Consider the following 19,479-nt stretch of genomic DNA (forward strand, 5'->3'; position numbering starts at 1 on the left):
AATGCTTTCACTGACAGCAAGCAAACAGTTTTTCTCACACTGCAATGACTATTCAAATCCATTTATGCTACAAACATTTCTTACAGCAGCCTTCTGCACACATTGAGCATTTTCAAATAGATTTTTCAATGACTGTAGTCTTTAAAAACAGCTTCCTCTGTAAAAATCAGGCATCAGAAAGACCCTCAACCATCTATGTAATCACTGTGGCCGAACAGGCAACCTGTGCATACACACCTCTATGGTGAAGGTATCTTTGGTAGATTCATATGTAACATTGAGAGTTAAAAGATGTCCATGAAAAGAGGCACCATGAGGTAGAATAGTTCGGGGCACAGAGTAAAGGTCCTGCCAAAAGAGAGGACAGTGATAAATGCCATTAATGCCATAAATACCATTTATGATGGCATAGAGCAAAGTTACTAGAGCTACATGGGTTTAAATTGCTTCTACTATTTTTGAGGAATTTCTTACTAGGAAGGCCAAGAACACATCATCATCTTACCTCTATTGTTATTACATAACGCTCTGCCAACAACAGCAGTCTCTCAATTATTACAAGTTTAGTAGACCTAGGGATAGAAATCCATAGTCAGTTGCTTGTCTCAGAGGTTAACTTTTCCAAGCCCATGTGTAGCAGTCGTGAATCAGCTGTTTTTAAATGCAGCTCCTTAAAACCAGGGGTATTTCAGTCAAAATGAACTAAGAAAACAGGTCAAGAATTTTGCATTACATTGAACTGCAGAAGCTTCATGCTTCTAGAGCTCTCCACCCCCGTGTTCATATATTTAAGCTATACACATTTAAGTATGCATACATTAAGTGAAAGGATGAAGATGCATATCTCTCCTAATTAAAATGAGCCAAAAAACACCACCAAACAAACAAAAAACAAGAAATCCTACTGCTCAAGAAACAAGACTAGTAAGCCAATACTTAAGAAGACTTTATTATTTCCTTTTTTAGAAGACTCAGCCTTTTTATTTTTATATTTTTTAATTGCTACTTTTTAAATTTCAGGCACTGCTAAGATCTTTTCAGAACTCAAATTACATTGTAACAGAATACAGAATTACCAGTAGTAAGTGACCATGGAAGAAGAGGTGTTTTTTTTTTTTTGCTAACACAAAGTCATCTTGGCCATCTCAATCACCAATTGGAATCAAGGGGGAAGTAGCTGGGAGCTAGCATTTACTATCAAACTTATCATTTTGAAAACAGGCTTACCTGTAAGGAGATTGAACTGATGTTGCTACTGTAGGCATAGCAGTTGCTGTAAGCATTTTTGTAGCTCTTGTAACAGCATGTGTTAATGTTGGACCACCGAGTGCTGAACTGGCTGCCTAGAATACAACACAGAGTACTTAAGTGCCTCCTTCAATACATCCCAGAGAGCTAAGAGCACAGGAAATACCCATGGAATAATTTTTTATTCAAAGCTGAAAAAATGGTCAGTTACTTTAACCCTAAGGTAAAAAGCTAAAAGGATCTAGGTATGAGAACAATTCATATTTGTCTTTTACCTCCAATCGTGTGTAGCAATCAGCAATGAATTTCTTGTGCAGCGATACCGAATCCTGAAGATACAAGAGGACACATGAATTAGAACTTAAACCAGTGCCATAGGAATTACTGATAAACTGACAGAACTCAATAAGTTATACATTTTAACAGTCAGAGTACTAAACTTCTACGAATGTCAAAGATTTCATACAAATATTATTGTTACCTTTTTCAGTCTAGGAGTGAGGTTAATATAGCTGTAGTTAATTATCAGTTGAATAGCTTCATTGGCAATTTCTTCATCAGGTGACTCCATTGCAATCTTCCAAATGAAATCCATTCCTATTAATTCCAGTTTTTCTACACTCTATGTAAGGAAGAACAACAGTAAAACATGACTTACATGAACTTGAGTTAAAATGTGTAAACCAAAGTTTCCAACTGCTGGAAAAATACCTTTTGTACCTTTTTTTTTTTTTTTAAACCAACATGCTGTTAAGTTTTTGCACCTTGGAAAGAGAAATCAATAGCTGCAAGCTTACATTTTCTTACTAGAATTTTTTTCTTTTTTTAAAGGTGAATAAGTAAGTTCCAAAGAATGCTATCAATCAAGCCTACTGAAAAGTTAAAGACTTGAAAAGCACTGAGAAATGTTATCAGGAACGGAATTTGATTCACAAAGGTCAACATGGTAACTATCACATTACAAACCATCACAAAGCCTGCTATGGTATTAAGCAAAAAAAAAAACCAAAAACAAACAAACAAAAAAAACAAAAAAACAACACCAACACAACCTGCATTATCTCTCTATGATAAAGATCTAGAATGCCTACGGAAAAGTACTGAATATATCATTGAATACAACCATTAATACGGCATACAAAAATCAAGCATCACAAAGTTAAAATGGAGTGTTGAAAAGAAAAAATAAGCACTTGAATGATATGCCTAAGCCCCCCTAGTAAAGAAGAAAAATTAAGAAAGAGAATATTTCCCTGTCAAGGAGAAGCAAAATAGCCCAGAATTTAGGATTATTAGTAGACAAGTCGTCCACTCATATGTTTGAAAAGCTTTAGAAGCTGCATACTAGCTGCCAGCAACCAATGACTGAATTCCTCCTACACTGATTCTCATGTTTTAGCTTCAGAATTTAACAATATCACTAGAAAGACCACCTCCATATTAATATAAACATGATAATTTCAAACAGCTGCTAAAGAATCTCTCTCACCTCCCCCCATCCTCAAGATGCCCCAAGTAGTACACAAGAATGAACTTGCCAGAACACTCACCAGCTGAGTTCCTTGCCTCTTCAGTCGATGGTCACACAGGTTCACATTTTCAAAGAAAGTCTTAAATAAACTAAAACCTGAAAATGAAAAGCAGTGCAAGCTGTTTATTCAGGTCAGGCCAAATTTGCAGGCTTTTTATTTTACTTAAAGATATCAAATGCAAGCGATGATCCTTTTCCTCTACAATTATTAAAACTAAGAATGAAGAAAAAGACCCTTTCATTTTACTGATTTACAGAGCTGCCTGATGTTTAATTTGAAGGCTTAGAAAGCAAATCGCTGGCACACATTTCAAAAGCAAACATGTCCAACAAATTTCGTACCATTCATAGTAATTTCATATGATTCCAGTTTAAGAATCTTCTCTTTGAAGAGCTGTTGCTGTACATCACTCTCTAGATCATGCTGCCCTTTGGTAAACCACTCAAAGCACATCTGTGAACAGAAGACATTTTTACTCTATTGTCATTGCAAGAATCTTACTTTGTCATACAAGACAGCATCAGATATTACAGTAACATGTCACACAGAAGTCTGATCTGCAGCAAGAGCTAAGGTTACCATGAGATTCTGAACATAATATACAAGCTGTACTGGAGCACTGGGGAACTCAAGCTTGAAAGTCATCTTGAACCCAAATAACAATAAATGTCTACTACTACTTACAGACAAGCTTTCAGGCAACATTTTTCAAGCCAGCATCCATAAACCTGCAATTAATCTTCTCACCAACATTTATCTTCTACTCAAGTTCAAAGCTAAGAGAGCGCTCTAGTTGTAAGAAATCACTTAACAGTGGTTACCTTAGCTTAAAAAAACTCATATAATGCACTTCACTACTTAAGTTTCACATGTTTCAGCAGATGAATGTGCTGTTCATAATCCTTTAAGATTCACTCTGCAATTACAGACAGTAACTTTGACTACTTCTTACCTCTCGATCTAACTCACAAACGTCCTGGCCAGTTACGAGGCACTCCCAGATCTCCCTGGCACGATTCCAGCCCAAATAAAGGGTGGCTTCTTGCAGAAAAAATGCCAAAAATTTTAGGTGTGCTTCCAAATACTGAAAAAGAGGAAGCAAAAACTCCAGTTTCAGTTTTTTCTTTCCAAAATAAGAACAGTAAAGATTCTTTTTACTTTTATTTATTTATTTACAAACTTAGTTCAAATAACAGCATAATTCATGAAGCTGGCAAATTGAAGTCTTTTTGTAATGAGCATTGTTTTATTTCACACACATTTTAACATTTATGCTTGATTACCACTCTAAAAAGGCCTCAAACTGAAGCAGAGAAGCCAAAAGCTGCACAAGCTTGGAGACATGAGCTCCTAAGATGAGGAGATCTCATTCTCAATCAACTAGAGAATTTGCAAAGAAACTTGTATAGTGTCTACAAGTTTTCTAGCCTTAATACGTAATGTAACAAACAAGGCTACAATAATTCCTATACTGATAAGTTAGGATAATTATAAACAAAAAACAGTGTAACTGTTCTCCAAACTGAACACTAGTAAATTAAAAAAAAAAAAAAGACATCACCTCATCTTACATGACACTACACTGTGTTTTTGGACACAAAGTAGCACGAAATGAGGGCTCAGTACCTCTCGGTAAGTGTATCGGCCATCCACCAAGGTTGCTCCAACAAGCCCTCCAGGACCTGCCACAGATGCAGCCAAACGGTGGCAGGATATTAAGCTTCCTGTCACCAACTTCACTATTTCAAAGTTTTTCTTTAGATCTTGAATAATGCTCTTGGCAGAAAACAAACAGAGAAGAACAGTTTTCAAGAAAACATGAACAGACACATGCAGCAGTCTGGTCTTCTACAGTAATGGAACTTTTATAGGAAGAAGTCAGCTGTATTCCTTCCAAGTATCCAAAGCCTAACCATTTTCAGCATGTGCTTTAACAGGCATGCTACAGATTGCACACAAAAGTCCCACACCTCTATTTAGCCACAGAACAGCACACATGACTTGCTGGTATTTCAGTCTGTTTTCTAAGAGTCCATGTCAATACAAGTACAAACTAGCTGGCAGTTTCTTAACAGAGCTTGTTAACTATTTTACATAAAACTGCAAATAAACTAAACTAGACCTGACACAGCAAACAGACTTTATTTATACACAGATGCACACAGACGCACAAAAGGACAGCACACAACACTCTCTCTCTATTTGTACCACACTGTCATTATCAGCAACTTTTCTTTCCTTTTTTTAAAGTCACACTTTCACATTCTAGAGAAGCAGAGCCATACAAGCGTAACAAGGGCTTCAAAATCATCTCAGCATACATTCTTACCTTGTCTTGCTTTTGGTAAGTTTGTTTAATAAAAGAACGTGTGATTTCATGGAGCTGACGTAATGCTGGTACCACCCAAACAAACTGAGGATTATTGTGCTGGGATGACTAGTGATAAGAAAAGTAGAAAGAATTACACATGTGTACATGCTCAACATTGGATTAACTTTCCTCTTAGACTCCTAAAGCATAATGATTTCCATTAATGCCCCTGTTTCAAAACAGCAACTATCTCAGAAAGCTCCAGTGCTTCTTGCTGGTCCCTTTCCAAACATACAGGAGGTACCCTTCTTCACTTTCTCCAAGGAGTCCTTTGATACATCTGTATGCCATTTTGCTAGCACTATTAAGCCCAAAGTATCTTCTAGCTAGAGAACATGCAAATTAAATTGCACCAGAGATAATGGCAACCACCACCTTCTTCAATTACAGGAGACAAAGCAGGCCTGTCAGGGCTCAAAGGGGCCAATACAGTAACATGAGATTACATATTGTTAAGGCAAGAATAACAGAAGAAAAAAATCTTAAGTACTACCAAGGGTTGGGTTAAAAGATGAGAAGAAATGTCTGATTGGTGTTGCAAGGACCCTCCGATAGGAAGCAAAGGCTATTTAGGCTGCATTTTGAAAGAGATCCTACAAAGGATCCTACCTCATTGTTAGAACTGCTCATCGCTTTTCTGGCAGGCTTCATTTTCTGTAAAGTTTGACCACACAAACCAGTACTGAGGGTTTTCATTCACAGATGGGATATCTGGTTTACATATTGACAATAACCAATACCACTTGCTCACTAAGAGAAACTAAACTAACCTGGCAATAACACTGCTCTTACTGAAGGCTTCCTCATGTATTTGAGAATGTTGCCCTGGTATTACCTTCCCTCCCAGTTTATGTTTTCATTTCCTCTAATGTAGGGAAATAAACAAATGTTGTACTTTTAAAGATGTGCTGTATGTTTGCCCCAATCACTTCCAGCCTATAATTACAGCTTTCTGTTAGTGCTCCCCAGCAGCACCTCAGTTAAGGCCCTTGCCAGAATGTAATTAAAAAGAATGCAAGAGTTGGAAAGCATTAGATTAGAAAATGTTGCAAATTTTAGAGACCTAAAGAACCCAAACTTTAGTATCTATATTCTTAAACACACATGAAAGAAGAAAAAAAAAAAGAAACAATCAATATCAAGAAGCAACATGTTATGTTTCCTAAACACCTAAAATCCCCTACAAATACTAAGGACAGACAAAGCCTAATTTACCATGAAATGAAATGTATGAAAAAGAGCACAAGCCCCTTTATTTGAATGTATTTCTGACTAAGGAAATACATTTGCAGGAATTCTCCTATCCTCTAAGAAAACTGCTTAATATGTGAACAGTGCAAGATAGAGTACATAGTCTATCATGCACATGTCTGCTGCTGCCAGGAAATAGCATAGACAGGTCTGAGAATGGCTTCGTCCACACTAGGTGAAAAGAGGGTTTTTTATTATTATTAAAATACAAAATTGCTGTGATTTAAATATTGATTTGCATTTTGAGACTTAATGGCTATGCTAAAGCAGGTGCTTAACTTTAAGAAAACTAATCTAGCCTTTCACATGAAAGAGACAATTAAAATACTCACATACATTTATAGCTGTTCTATTTGCAAATTCTAACCTTGGGCCCATCCTGGTAGATTCTTATAAACTAATCGTTCCTTGTGCAGAAAATTTATTTAAAACAAAGGCAAGAGACTTAGTACAAGTCTCAAGGTCAACAAAGTGGCACACACAAAGCCTTTTGTGGATTCCTCAAGGTAAGAATTTACAGATGGGACAGTCTGTGCATCTTGAAAGAAAGCTAAATAACGCCAACATCAAGCCTAGATAATGCTTCATTTTGCAAAAGATAAAACAATAAACCAACCCTCTTAATATCCTCTATGCATTTGATGATGTAGCTTCTTTTGATTGCCTCTTTCACTGCATAGGCATCGCTGAGGATTGTCAGATGTTCCTCCAAGGCCTGCTGAATAAGACTGCATGGTAATGTTGGAAGATGAGCCAGCTCCCAGAGCACCTCGAGAACCTAGTGGAGGAAATAAAAAATTAAGACCTAGGAAGCACAAAGACTAGGAACCCTAATTGTAATACAGAAAAAAACCTGCATTCACGTGCCTTTCCAGTGGTTGTTTCCACCCGTGCTTCTCGACCAATGCGCCCTATCAGGCTCAACAGCTTCTGTCGCACTCTATCACTCTCTGTTTCCCAGCTCTGTACAGCAAAGAAATAATGTTCACTATTATAGCAGCAAGCACTGTCTGTTAAGTCTCAGAATACACGAAATACACAAGAATATAATTTACGATTGTTTTTACTGCAGGACAACTGAAATGCAAATCAAGTATGTTCACTCATGCCTATTTCCTCATTTTTGTTACTGACACTTAGAGCACTAGTTTGCCCAACTCCTTCTTCAAATATAAAATAAAAAGTGAGGTCTCTGATAAGTACCTTATCACTCCATATATAATGGACTTTAATCAACTTATAGTCAACTAGAAGTATGGTAACAACCATGCTTCTGGGTTAATGAAAAATTAATATTGCGAGTTTCTATGGCCAACTTTTTTTCTAAATAACATACAAATACATCTTACTTCACATTTATATCAAATACACAAGCACATGTAAGGCACTTGTCCTTCGATAGGCTGGATGCACAAGTATTTTTTAACCAATTCTCTCCCTTAAGAATGCAAATTCAAGATAAAACCTACCTTTTGAATTAGAACAAATAAATGGTTGAGCTGATCGGAGCTAAACTTCACAGCTGCAGCAGCAATAATGGTATGTATGTTTTCAATCACAGTGGAAGATTGTCCTGACTGGAAAGAGGAAGGGAAACAGAAGGAGGTAGGTCTTAATCAAAATGAGGTAGCAAAAAAGCATTTACTGTAAGCATTATTCTACTATTCCTATTAAGAAGAGAAGATAACTGCTTTGGACAAGTTAGAACCACAAGTTAGGAATAACTGACTCTGTTCCTTGCTCCACTGGTTTGGAAGTCTCCAGAAACAACTCTAAAGCAGGAAAGGGCACATGTCTGCCGTGGTTCAGCCACAGGAGGAAAAAATAGCTTCCTCACCAAAGGAGAGGAAGGTCCATCTGAGGAAGTGCTGAGTCTGTGCTTTCAAACAGATGTAAACAAGCTTAAGAGAACACTGTGCAAAATATTTACCATATTTCTGAATAAATTATTGTGGTATTGAGGTAGAATGAGGAAATCACAGCACTCCGTCAGATGTACGCTTTGTCTTTTATCAGCTGATGAACCTAGGACATGCATGCAAGGACTAAGATTTCAACAGGAAGCTAATGATACTATCTGGAATCATCGACTCTGCCTTGAGAAAATTCAGTTTCACCGATTCTTTAATAATTCAGGCTGTAGGATGGTGAAAAGTTCTTTGTTGACAGAATGTTTTGTGAGGTAGTTATTGCTCAGAAAGTGCAGGTAGACTGAGGTAGACAAATTTCATCCTCACCTTTGCTAAGTTTCATAGAGTTTATACCAATACAAAAGCGTATGACAATATCCTATGTCTCCCAGAGAATAAGCCAAGCAAATATGACAAAGCAGATAATGACTAGCTAACATTCCACCAGCTAATGAACCTGGTCATAAGTAGTATTTATTTTCACAAGACAGTCTAAAAGCAGCCACCTTGTCTTGATTCCTTACCTGAATTCTCCAAATTTTAGTGAGTTCATCTAAAGACAATTTACTGCCCAACAGTTCAATAATTCCCTTTATACGATCACAGTACTGTGCTTGGTCTATATTACCTATGAAATAAAAAGTAGCAACTGAATTAATTTATTTCAATCTTTAGATACAAGCCACGTTAAAAGGGTCATGAACAAAGTTGTTTTAATCTTAAAATTCTTTATCTACTGCTAAAGAAAAACCATCAAGTTCCCTCACTTCTACAGGCTTAAAAATATACATAATTAAGCTGAGAGTAAAAACCTCAGGTACAGCAAAAGATGTCTGCACAAGTGTCAGAGGACCAGGTGACAGCAGGCAAATCTGCAGTTTTCCTCACTCTCTTTTGATGATGACAAAAAGAACAGATCACATTCTACATTCAAGGCGTTCAAAGCACACGTCAGTAGTCTTTGTGAAAGCACTTACCTTCCAGAGCAATTGACAGGACAGAATTTTCAACCAGCCAGTTTAGTAATCTGTCTGTATCTATTGCATTCTTCACAGACTTGGACACAGTACTATCTTCTATTAATTTGGTTACCTAGAAATTGCAAAACATTGACATTTTAATGATGCTTTCCACATGCAATATACATGCACATAATGTAATCTATTCAAAATGCTTACTATGAAGCTTGGGAGTGTGAATTCTGAAATATTTTAAGCACAGGAGGTTTTGGTTTTTTTTTTTTTTTAAGTTAATTAGTAGTTTGTTTATCTTAAAAAATAATCTGCCCAAAGGCAAAATTCCTAACCCTTCTCCTAGGCATTGGTCTGATGCAGCAGATTCTCATACCCAGTCTGACACAGAAAAGCTTGCCTGTGCTGTGTATTTCTAGAGATACAGCAGAAATGGGTTATTTCAGGCTTCTGCCTGTGATGCTCAAATAAAGTGCCCTATTTTTATCCAACACAGAACTGATACAGACTTCTCTCTCTAGGGAAAAGTTGTAGAAAGCGCACATTTCTGCTAGGGCCTTCAAAAGCAGTACTTATATAACTTCACCAAAGAAACACACTTATAATTAAGAACCACGGAGCAATCAGGTTTAGCACCTCAATCTTCCCTTAAGCAGACAAGCAAAAAGCCCAGAAGAGGGACTCTAGAATACCTTACAATGTCTGCAGAACAAAAAAAGCCTTTTCTGGAGACATTTAATTAACATAAATTCTGGAAAGAGGAGAGGAATGAAAAACTCTATACTTAAATCACAAGTCTCAGGAAAAAGAAAATCTTTTCTTCCATTTGCATCTAAGAGGTTAGCCCTGGTCCAGCTCCTAAACATTAGTGCAATGAATATTCATAGTAAAAAATAAAAATACTTAGTATAATAATCTGATATAGCTGGAATAATAACAATCTAGGATTAAGTCTCTCCCCCCCCCCCACTCTTTTATTTTTATTTCCTTACAATGGGAAGGAAAGAGAAAAGCCACATCCCACAGGATGTTCTGAATTATCAGGGTGATCTCAGACAGAACAATGAAGGAATAGCATACGTTGTTGCTTATAAATGAATCTGGAATTGTAGCTCCTAGAAAACGTTCAAATATTGTCTAGTCTTCCAACTGGGTGACCACAGTCTTGGCAGTGACTACTAATATTACAAATATCTCTCTTTTTTTTTTTGCATTTAATATGAGCTTTTGCTATGGCAACAGAATTTGTTAGGCAACATTTTAAGGCTGTGGTTTCAGTAGCTTACAAACAGCCCATCGCAACTACACACACGTGTGCACCCACAAACACACCCACGCGATGCAAACCTACTTCTTTGAGGGAATTCATTTTTGCACTGAAGTGAGGCGATTTCAACATGCGCAGCAGAATATCCAGCCGTAAGTCATCCACTGCAGTCACCAAATCAGGTTGGAAGCGCATACACAGCAGTTTAATACCAGACAGGAGCTCAGGGATACTGACTAGTCTCTGTTGAGAACAACACAAACAACAACAACAACAAAAAAAAGGACAAATAAAGGCACTGCTGGTTTTGGTGTTCTGTTTCAGACTTCAGTGATGCACAAAGAGGAGGTTTAGTGACCATTACAGACCGTTTATTTGGTGGATGTCTGAAAACATTACTTGTCTCTAGATATTATATAGATAATTAATATTATGATATTGATAATAATTATCAAAATACATAATTATAAAAAATAATTATCAAAATGCTTCTTCTTTGATACGTAGCCTACGTGTACTTTCCAACATGTAATTTCCAAAGGTGTATCTAAGTAAAAAGTCAACACTCAAATTTATTAGAGCTGAATGTCAAATTCAGTGCAGTGTAAGAGGTGGTCACAAGTTACATGGAAACTTCCACAGAAAATGGGAAAATACTTTTAAAAGGGCCATAACACCAGAAATCTACTCATTTCACATAGAATTGAGTAAATGCACAGTAGCCACTTTTCAGTATTTTGGGCTAAGAATTTCAGGCAGAATTCAGAACAGGCTGTATCTGTTGTCAATGAAAGCAAGATTTTGTCCTAGTCTGTATTACCAGCATTTCCAAGACACACAGTAAATTCTCCTTAGGTACTTATAAAACATTACCTTGTCTTTCAAGTCCTTCTCTTCTACATTCTGCACGTATTTAATCATTTTATGAATGACTGGATCCAGCATGGGCTAAAGAATATGAGAAAAAAGCATGCCAATCATTTGATGTTTCCTGAAATCAACTACATTACTCAGAAGATCTGGCTGCAGCAAAATGAAATACTTAGCTGACAGCTCACAATTATCTTAACTATAAAGCAACATCTGTAACATACATGAAACTACCCTGCTACATAAGTCCAGAAATAGAAGCAGTTGGACAAAGAAGCCACTTCAGACCACCACAACACAGGTTCACAATGGGTTACCTCCAAAACCCATTTCAAAATGCATTGGTTTTTAGATGCATATACCTCTTTGACCCCCTTACCTACATCCTCTTCAAATAAAGACTTTCAGTCACTTATTAAACTGGTACTTTTTGTTAGTGAATGTAGGTGTGAACCCTGCAGCGCATTTGCAAATTCACAGATCATGTTGTGTTCTCCTCCCTACCCCCCCACCTTGTACCACAGTTTTTCCGGTCTAAACTCTCATTACCATGAACTCCTCTGTCACAAACAGAAATTAAAACCAAAAATCCATATATCAAGTGAAATTTCTTCTCTGCATGCTTTATAGTGTGGAAGCTTACTAACAGCAGTTCCAGTGCTTCACACTGCAAATGCAGATTAGCAGCTGAGGATGGAAAAAGAGCCTGATCATTATCTGAACCCTCTATTCATCACCTCCAGGATACTCAGAATGGTTCCTGTACTTTACACAGTGCGTGTTTTGAAGGCTTTTACAATTAGTCACCAGTTTCACACCAACACAGCTATAAACCAGCTTTCATTCCTCTTATTATTCAAATTGCTGTGACAAAAAAGCAGGTTCTCCTGTACATATTTTCTTGATACTGAACGCTCGAGTTTTTATTGTAACATGAAAAGATCCACCTAAATTTGAGCAAATGACTACAGTCACATTTTATAAGGCCTTATTTTCTGCTGAAAAGAAATCATAACAAAGATGTCTTACCTGTACTACAGAAGAGTTAAGATATTCTGCACAAACTCCAAATGGTTGAACTAATGCAGAGATTGCCTAAAAAAAAAAAACAAAAAAAACCAACAACAAAGGACATATTTGGGTGCACATTTACGAGGCTTTTTCAGAGTTAGCAATCTATACCTTAAGAAGCAGATGAAGGTGAATAATTATTATTTTGTGGAGAGGAGATCCTTCCTGATCTGAAACAGGAGGGTTTTGTTACATCTATACTCTCCAAACAGGTCCAGGATTAAGACAGAACACATCAGAGAGAGTTCAAATAACTCTATTCTCCTCAGCCCCACTGAAAGTTGAGAAGGAAAATGCAGAAAGTCATTCCAGTTGTCAGAAACGCTGTGTGATTTGATGGTCATCCATCCTGACACATTGAAGAGCATCTGAAATGTTCTTTCTTGAGAAGTTATCTGCTCCCCTGGATTTACGTTGTGATTTTTAAATATACCATACAATAACTCCTTGGCAGTTTAGATTAGCTGCATGTTTCAGAAAGAATTTTTTTGAGACATTTTCTACCAAAGTGTTAGTCTGTATAGTCATATTCTCTTTAATTGTTACAACTCAAAATCACTCCCTTGCATTTGTGAAGAATCTGGCCTTGAGTTTGGTACCTATCATATAAACATAGAGTTTCTGCTTTGATATGTTTTAATTTTTAGGCAGTCTTGCATGAAGTCAGGATTTGGACTTGATGATCCTTGTGGGTCCCTTCCAATACAGATATTCTATGATTTTCAAGCAATATCCATCATCAGGAAATAAAGACAATTATTTGCCAACAAAGAATACCAAAAGTAGATTCTTCCAGGAGTGGATCAAAAAATTATGAAGTTAAGTCCAACAGCAATCAAAGGCCTAAATTTAGTGATGCTGAGCCAGACTTCTTTTGTAAGTTAGCAGTTACTAGTTATTGAACAATTTTTCACTCAAAGTTTCTATTGCAGCATAGGATTGAAATTGAATTTCCTTATTCCTCTACCATGCTCATTTGTGGGTTCATCTTTTCATAAAGCACAAGTATCAATACTCTAAGAAATGCTGAATTCTCTCCAAATGACAGTTTATTGAAAACAGGCTAATTTTATACTTGGGGACAAAATTCTAAATGACATAGTTTTTCCTTGATCTCAGCTTGAAAGAAGATACGAAGTCTCCTGAATATAGGTAAGGAAACTAAAACTAAAGAAGCTAGGCTTTGCCACCAAAAATTAGTTCAGAACTGCTAAATCGGTCAGTTTTTGAACACAGCTGTTGAAGGACTACTTAGGATTAAACAGCATTTGTCTTCCTAGGAACTTCTTTCTTAAGAAATTTCTATAATGAATGACGAGTTAATTCACTTCCTGCTAAATGCAGCTAGATCTGAAGGAAACAAACCCAGTGATCTACTGGTAGGTATACAGTGAAATTGGACTGATTGACGTCTGTGAGGCTGAAAGTCAGACAGAAAGGTACACTAGTCATTCTCTTTGTTCTCTGAAGACCCAGAAGATCTCTTCAGTCAGGACTCTTACGTACAACCTCTAGTCTAACAGCATTTCTCCAGGGCTCTCACTATTGCTCCAGTACCAAAGCAAAGGCAAGAATGCTGCCAAAAGCAATGTTACTGGTTCTACATGAGTTACTGGTTCTACATGAGTTGAGTAATGGAAAGAGAGAAATCTGTTGACAGATAATGAACTTACCCCAAGCTCAATATCTTCTGAATTGAGTTTGGACTGAATTGCTGAAAATCCACCCAACTCTGCAAACTGAAATAAAATAATCAGTATTATGTCAGCAAGCTACAGTATTTTATTTTCCAAGTATGCTATTATAGAAAATATTCCATTGTGAGTTCCTGGGACAACAATTATCCCCTCACTATGCAACATCACATACCAACATAAGCTTTATGTTTTCATGAGAATTCAGGGATGCAGTGGGGAATGAGATGCAATTACATGTGGTACCAGCTTAAACATCAAGCTAGCAACTGTCTCAGATAAAAACTGACATAGGGAAGAAAGCTAGACCACATAAGGAAATGGCTAACACATCTGAGTGGGAAACATCACTGAAGCCTAAGCTGAGTTGTCATTTCTTCCAGTGACAATTATCATGCCACAGTAAAGGTGCTCAAGGGAGAAGGCAGCAACTCAGAAGATGTGTTTAGCAAGGCCCTTTCCTAGATTCAGTCAGGATTAAAATCCTAAACTATTTTTTGTCATTATAACCATCTGAAGAAAAAGGGGAAAAAACAAGGAGAAGAGAGGAGGAAATTATTATCTCTGACAAGTGACAAGTAACAATTCTGCTTGCTTTGTATTTACCTACCCTGTTTACCAGATCCACCAGCCACCCATGAGGTTCCTTGAATAATCAAAATATTAACAAATTAGCAAATGCAACACCAATGCCAAACATTTGTCTTCTGAAACACACTTGGATAGATACATTCAGCCAATAAACCCAGACCTTAAATGCATGCTGTTATTTCACAGAAAACAGAAATGTGTTTATAACAGCTCCTTTGCTAAGTGTGCAGTTGGAGCTCTGGGAGGTTCTCATTTGCATCCCCCATTTTTGGATCATCCCTAACACCACTGACCATGCACTGTGGTAACAATACACACTGTGGCTGCTGACTCACAAGCAGCTATATTTATAGCACATTAGCAGTGTGGAACATTATTAAATAACCTTTCCTAAAGCAGCAAACAGAATTTTCTTTCTACAGCCACTAACATGTTTCCTGGGGAAAAGATTTACAACACTGATGCTCCTTTTTAAGACCCACCTGTCTGGAACAACTGTGACAAGTAAGCACAAACCCAAAAAACCCAGCTCCTTGACAGTGTGTTTGACAAAGTTACCCTAAAGGTGGGTGTCAGGAAAGCATGAATTCCCTACTGGAGCTCTGCACTATGAGTTACCTTGGTCATTCCATACTCAGCAGATGTCAGTCCTTAGATACAACAAACCTACCCATTTGATTCTTGTGATAGTTTACACAGAAAGTACCCCAGTGTCTAGATCCAGGCTCCAATGGAGAACTGGGACAATCTGAGATGACAGGAAATTCACTTCTACAGACCAACATGTACTCAACATCTATTTGTTGTAATTCTTGATGATAATTAAATGTTCTTATTTTATCAATATGTACTAACCAGTCTCTGCTGGAAGAGAAACATCTACCCTAAAAGCAGGTTTTAGGCCCGTGCTCACCTTCTGAAACGTGGATATGGGTGACACAGCGTGCATGTTCCCCTCCCCAAAGACTTCTGCCCAGTTTCTCTGGCAAACCTTCATTCGATTCTTGAAATGATACTCATTGTCAGGGTTAAATGCCTTGAAAGAAAAACCCATGGAAATGAACAGCATGATTTATGCTATAGTTTCAAAAGCATTCTGAAGTTTCAATTCTGTACAGACAATATACCCATGTGAGACAGCTATCCATATAAAGGGGGAGATAAAGTATCAGTTTTCAAAAATTAACAGCAATGTGTCAGCAGCTTTGAAGTATTTTTGAGAGCTGATTTTCAGAAAACTTGAATAGCATTCACATACTGAATTGCATATTGGATGTTAAAAATCTGCAGTAAACAATATCTGCAGATTGTAAGACAATATGCTACAACTTAAATAGGAGAAAAAGCAGTAGGAGAATAAATATCAAGTGCCAGATACCCTAAGTTGCATACAAAACACAGGACACAATTTAAGACAATCATCAGTAAAGACTTCTACATTTGGATGACACTTGTCAATGAATTACACTGATGCCATTTTCCTTATTACTTGAACAGATCCCCGAGTTTAAAACACCACAGTTATCAGAAGACAAATACCATTGTAAGCACACCAAGCAGGCCCACAGGAATAGGATCTTGCTTTACTCTTTCTGCAACCAGGTCTACTAGCAGCATAAGCATGTTGTATATCCCTTCGTGGATTTCAGTTCCCCATTTGTGAACAGCGCTGGATGTCAGCAACTACCAAGACAAAAAAGTAGGGTTTTTTTGGTTCGTTTTGCTTTTCAAGTTTGAGCAAAATCACATAGAACAGGTGAAATTCTTCAGCCTTCCCCACCCCGATTATTTTCAGAGCGACTGTTTCCCAGAGTGTAGTAATAATCACTGTCTGGTGTGTTATTTCAGATGCTCTTTCTGCACTTAATGGCTTAAGAGTTAATTAAATTGGTTATTCAACTGAAGAACGCCTTAAGTCAGATCGTGACCAAAATTACTTCTCAAAGCAAACCGTTTTCTATTTCCACTCACTGGAAAGATTGTAACCTTTGTAAAGAATAACTAATATGCAACTGTTTGCAAAATGAACACATGACTATTAAATCTTCAAGTGCTTGTTCCATGATGCTGCACTGATTCAGTCCTAATAACCATTTATCAGCTCACACTTTTTTGTTGGAAAACAAAGCACACAGAGAGAGGTATTACTGCTGCCTTTTCTCTAATGAAACATTCTCTTTATGGTCTAATCTAGCTGTTTAAAGAGAACATAAAGCATCCACTTTGCATGTGTTATTTAATTTCTGCTTAAAGAGCTTTGTACTTCAAATACAGTGATGTTCTGTACCATTTTAAGAAACAATAGAATCAGGGGTTAAATAGCTTGCAAAAAACTCAGCAAATTTTAACTTAGCACGTTCTGAACTTGGATTTTCTTCTAGAGAACCATTTTTATTTAAAGGGTCGAGTAAATAAGAACAAAATGCAAGTTTATTACTCTTATAGCCAAATACTTTCTCCCTTACACCTTCATCTTCCTTGAATACACTTAGATTTCAGTATTTTAAGATTAGGACCAAGTAATTTTATTTAAAGGTGTATACACACTTGTATACACACGGACTAAAAACTGGGCAAGAAATTTAGGTAGCATCCAAAACAGAGTACTAGGAAGAAAACTAGTTTGGGAAGCTCCATAGAGAACATGCACAATAGAAGAGAAGAAGAGCCAGATAAGCAGGTTAGGCAAGCACTGAGGTGAAAAGAAATAAGAATGTTGCAATCCTTCAAAGAATCAGCAAAAAGAATAAAGGAAAGCTGATTCTGAACTAAAAGATGTATCTAACTATCTTTAAACCTGTCCTTAGGCTCCACTAATTGCTATAGAGCTCTTCATTAAAGTAGAAAAGGAGAAAAAAAAATATATGTTTAAGAGTTGCAGAACTGCAACTTAAGAATATGATTTTAACCTAAGAACACACACACTGGTTCCACAGTTTCTAAAGCCTGGGTTGCAAGCCAATACTTCCATCATGAACAACTCAAAGGTGAACAAGGAATTACTGTACTGCACCTACTTACCTTTTTAAATGCTTCTGGCATGCATCTGTCCATAAATCTCTTGCAATTCTCATCAGAATCAGAAAGACCTTTGCAGAAAGGAAAGAGTGCATATGCTTTAAATTTACCTTAGGAAGCTCAGTCTCAGTTTTTGAGTACATCAAGGAAAACCAGCAGTAGAAGTGCTAGTATTCATGTATTATTAAGCATTATGCTTTTTCAATTGCAGAAGAGTGTATCAAAAGAAATTTCCTTTTAGAACTATGATGCTTCCAACTGGTTCATCTTCTACAACTTCTTCAAGCACATGAGTAAAACATGCATTTCTCCCTTCCAAATTTACGACTAACTTCAGATCCCTACTGGGGCTTCACTTGCCCCACCAAAACCAAACCTACTCATGGTCTTTTAATGCAGGTTAAAAAAACACAAGCCAGAACCACCAACAACCTCCACATCTTATTACCTCCCTTTTGGCTGCTATTGGGCACGATAGAAAAACTACCTGCATTCTCATTCTGCCAGGAGCTGGGCATGATGCCTCTGCAACAAGCTTAACCATGGCCCAAGTACTAAACACAGAACAGTCAAATTGCTAATTCTAAAGCAGTCTAAGCATTTCACTAGCAAAAAACAACCAGTTACACAAGGCTGGTACAGCACGGATTTAGATGACAGCTTGTTTTTTCACAAATGGAAAAGAACCAGCACAATGAAAAACGAGTCAGTAATTCAGCTCTGAAAAAACAGCAACTCCTACAGTCATTAGAATATAAAGAAACGTGTGCTTTTTTTTTTTTTAGAAAAGAGCTTAAGTAAACAAATTACTTTAGGAAAAAAAAAGAGATCAACACTCCTATTATAGCATTAGATAGAATAATTCGCTGGTAACCACTTTCACAGAGACGTGATCATTCTGCAGAGTGCTAAGTAAACAGCTGCAAAATTAATACAAGAGGTTTAGTTGCCCACTACATGCCTCTGAAATCTTATGAGCAGATAATCTCTATAAGTGTAGAAGTAGAACTTACCCAGTCTTGCTAGATATGTGGATGCAATCAGGCACTTGCCTAGAGATTCCTCCCGCTTATAGGGTATGGACCAGTGATCTGTTAGAACTCTGCTCTCTAGCTCATACAAGTTGGTTGTTGGAAACTCAATGCCTTCTCCAGAGCAATTCCCATTTTCATCATTTTTCTGTGAATAAAAAGAAGCTCAAGTGAAGCAATTCTTACCTCTCCTAGACACTTTAAAGGATTTTGTAGCTTTGGAAAGCACGGCTGTACTTTAAGCAGCAAGTCAAATCCTTAACAGTTTCTTAGATGCCTTCTGTTTCTCAAGGTAGGATTTTGTATGGCATGATTACATACCTTCATATATCTCATCTAAGTGATAACTACTGTGTTTACACAACTAATTGCTAACTAGTTGGCAATTTAAGCACCAAATCTTTTTCCTTAGCACTTCTGTCTGGGATGGGATATGCTAAGATCATCTAGTCCATGGGAGATTGTAGAACACAAAACCAATCTTCAGAGACTCATACATTTTAATCCCGTTTTCAACTGCAGATGAACACGAAATAGTTTAGTCTAAGACAGATGAATTTCATCACCCCTCACCCAATCGCACTGAAAACAAACAAGACTGATCTGCTGGATTAGCCACAGAAAAAAAAATTCAGCTACAGATGCCCAGCAAGG

At 37.1% G+C, this 19,479-nt stretch overlaps 1 protein-coding gene across 1 annotated transcript in view; it reads right to left on the bottom strand.

Moving 5' to 3' along the window:
- The window catches only part of USP24 (ubiquitin specific peptidase 24), a gene marked incomplete at its 3' end in the record, with an annotated part of 32,650 nt that overhangs the window by 13,121 nt on the left and 50 nt on the right, over positions 1 to 19,479 (bottom strand). Inside the window, exons 2-26 of the mRNA XM_031554985.1 lie at positions 18,808 to 18,990; positions 17,798 to 17,865; positions 16,316 to 16,459; positions 15,690 to 15,812; positions 14,796 to 14,831; positions 14,165 to 14,230; positions 12,450 to 12,515; positions 11,424 to 11,498; positions 10,635 to 10,793; positions 9,290 to 9,404; positions 8,837 to 8,940; positions 7,872 to 7,979; positions 7,270 to 7,365; positions 7,019 to 7,180; positions 5,761 to 5,805; positions 5,110 to 5,217; positions 4,407 to 4,556; positions 3,733 to 3,864; positions 3,122 to 3,233; positions 2,799 to 2,875; positions 1,730 to 1,870; positions 1,524 to 1,577; positions 1,228 to 1,343; positions 506 to 572; positions 238 to 348 (exon numbers count right to left, since the gene is read on the bottom strand). Of these exons, the coding sequence (XP_031410845.1) occupies positions 238 to 348; positions 506 to 572; positions 1,228 to 1,343; positions 1,524 to 1,577; positions 1,730 to 1,870; positions 2,799 to 2,875; positions 3,122 to 3,233; positions 3,733 to 3,864; positions 4,407 to 4,556; positions 5,110 to 5,217; positions 5,761 to 5,805; positions 7,019 to 7,180; positions 7,270 to 7,365; positions 7,872 to 7,979; positions 8,837 to 8,940; positions 9,290 to 9,404; positions 10,635 to 10,793; positions 11,424 to 11,498; positions 12,450 to 12,515; positions 14,165 to 14,230; positions 14,796 to 14,831; positions 15,690 to 15,812; positions 16,316 to 16,459; positions 17,798 to 17,865; positions 18,808 to 18,990 (2,618 nt within the window). The remainder of the gene's footprint in view (positions 1 to 237; positions 349 to 505; positions 573 to 1,227; positions 1,344 to 1,523; positions 1,578 to 1,729; positions 1,871 to 2,798; positions 2,876 to 3,121; positions 3,234 to 3,732; positions 3,865 to 4,406; positions 4,557 to 5,109; positions 5,218 to 5,760; positions 5,806 to 7,018; positions 7,181 to 7,269; positions 7,366 to 7,871; positions 7,980 to 8,836; positions 8,941 to 9,289; positions 9,405 to 10,634; positions 10,794 to 11,423; positions 11,499 to 12,449; positions 12,516 to 14,164; positions 14,231 to 14,795; positions 14,832 to 15,689; positions 15,813 to 16,315; positions 16,460 to 17,797; positions 17,866 to 18,807; positions 18,991 to 19,479) is intronic.

This window comes from Meleagris gallopavo, chromosome 10 (genome assembly GCF_000146605.3).
Source record: "Meleagris gallopavo isolate NT-WF06-2002-E0010 breed Aviagen turkey brand Nicholas breeding stock chromosome 10, Turkey_5.1, whole genome shotgun sequence".
Lineage (NCBI taxonomy): Eukaryota > Metazoa > Chordata > Aves > Galliformes > Phasianidae > Meleagris > Meleagris gallopavo.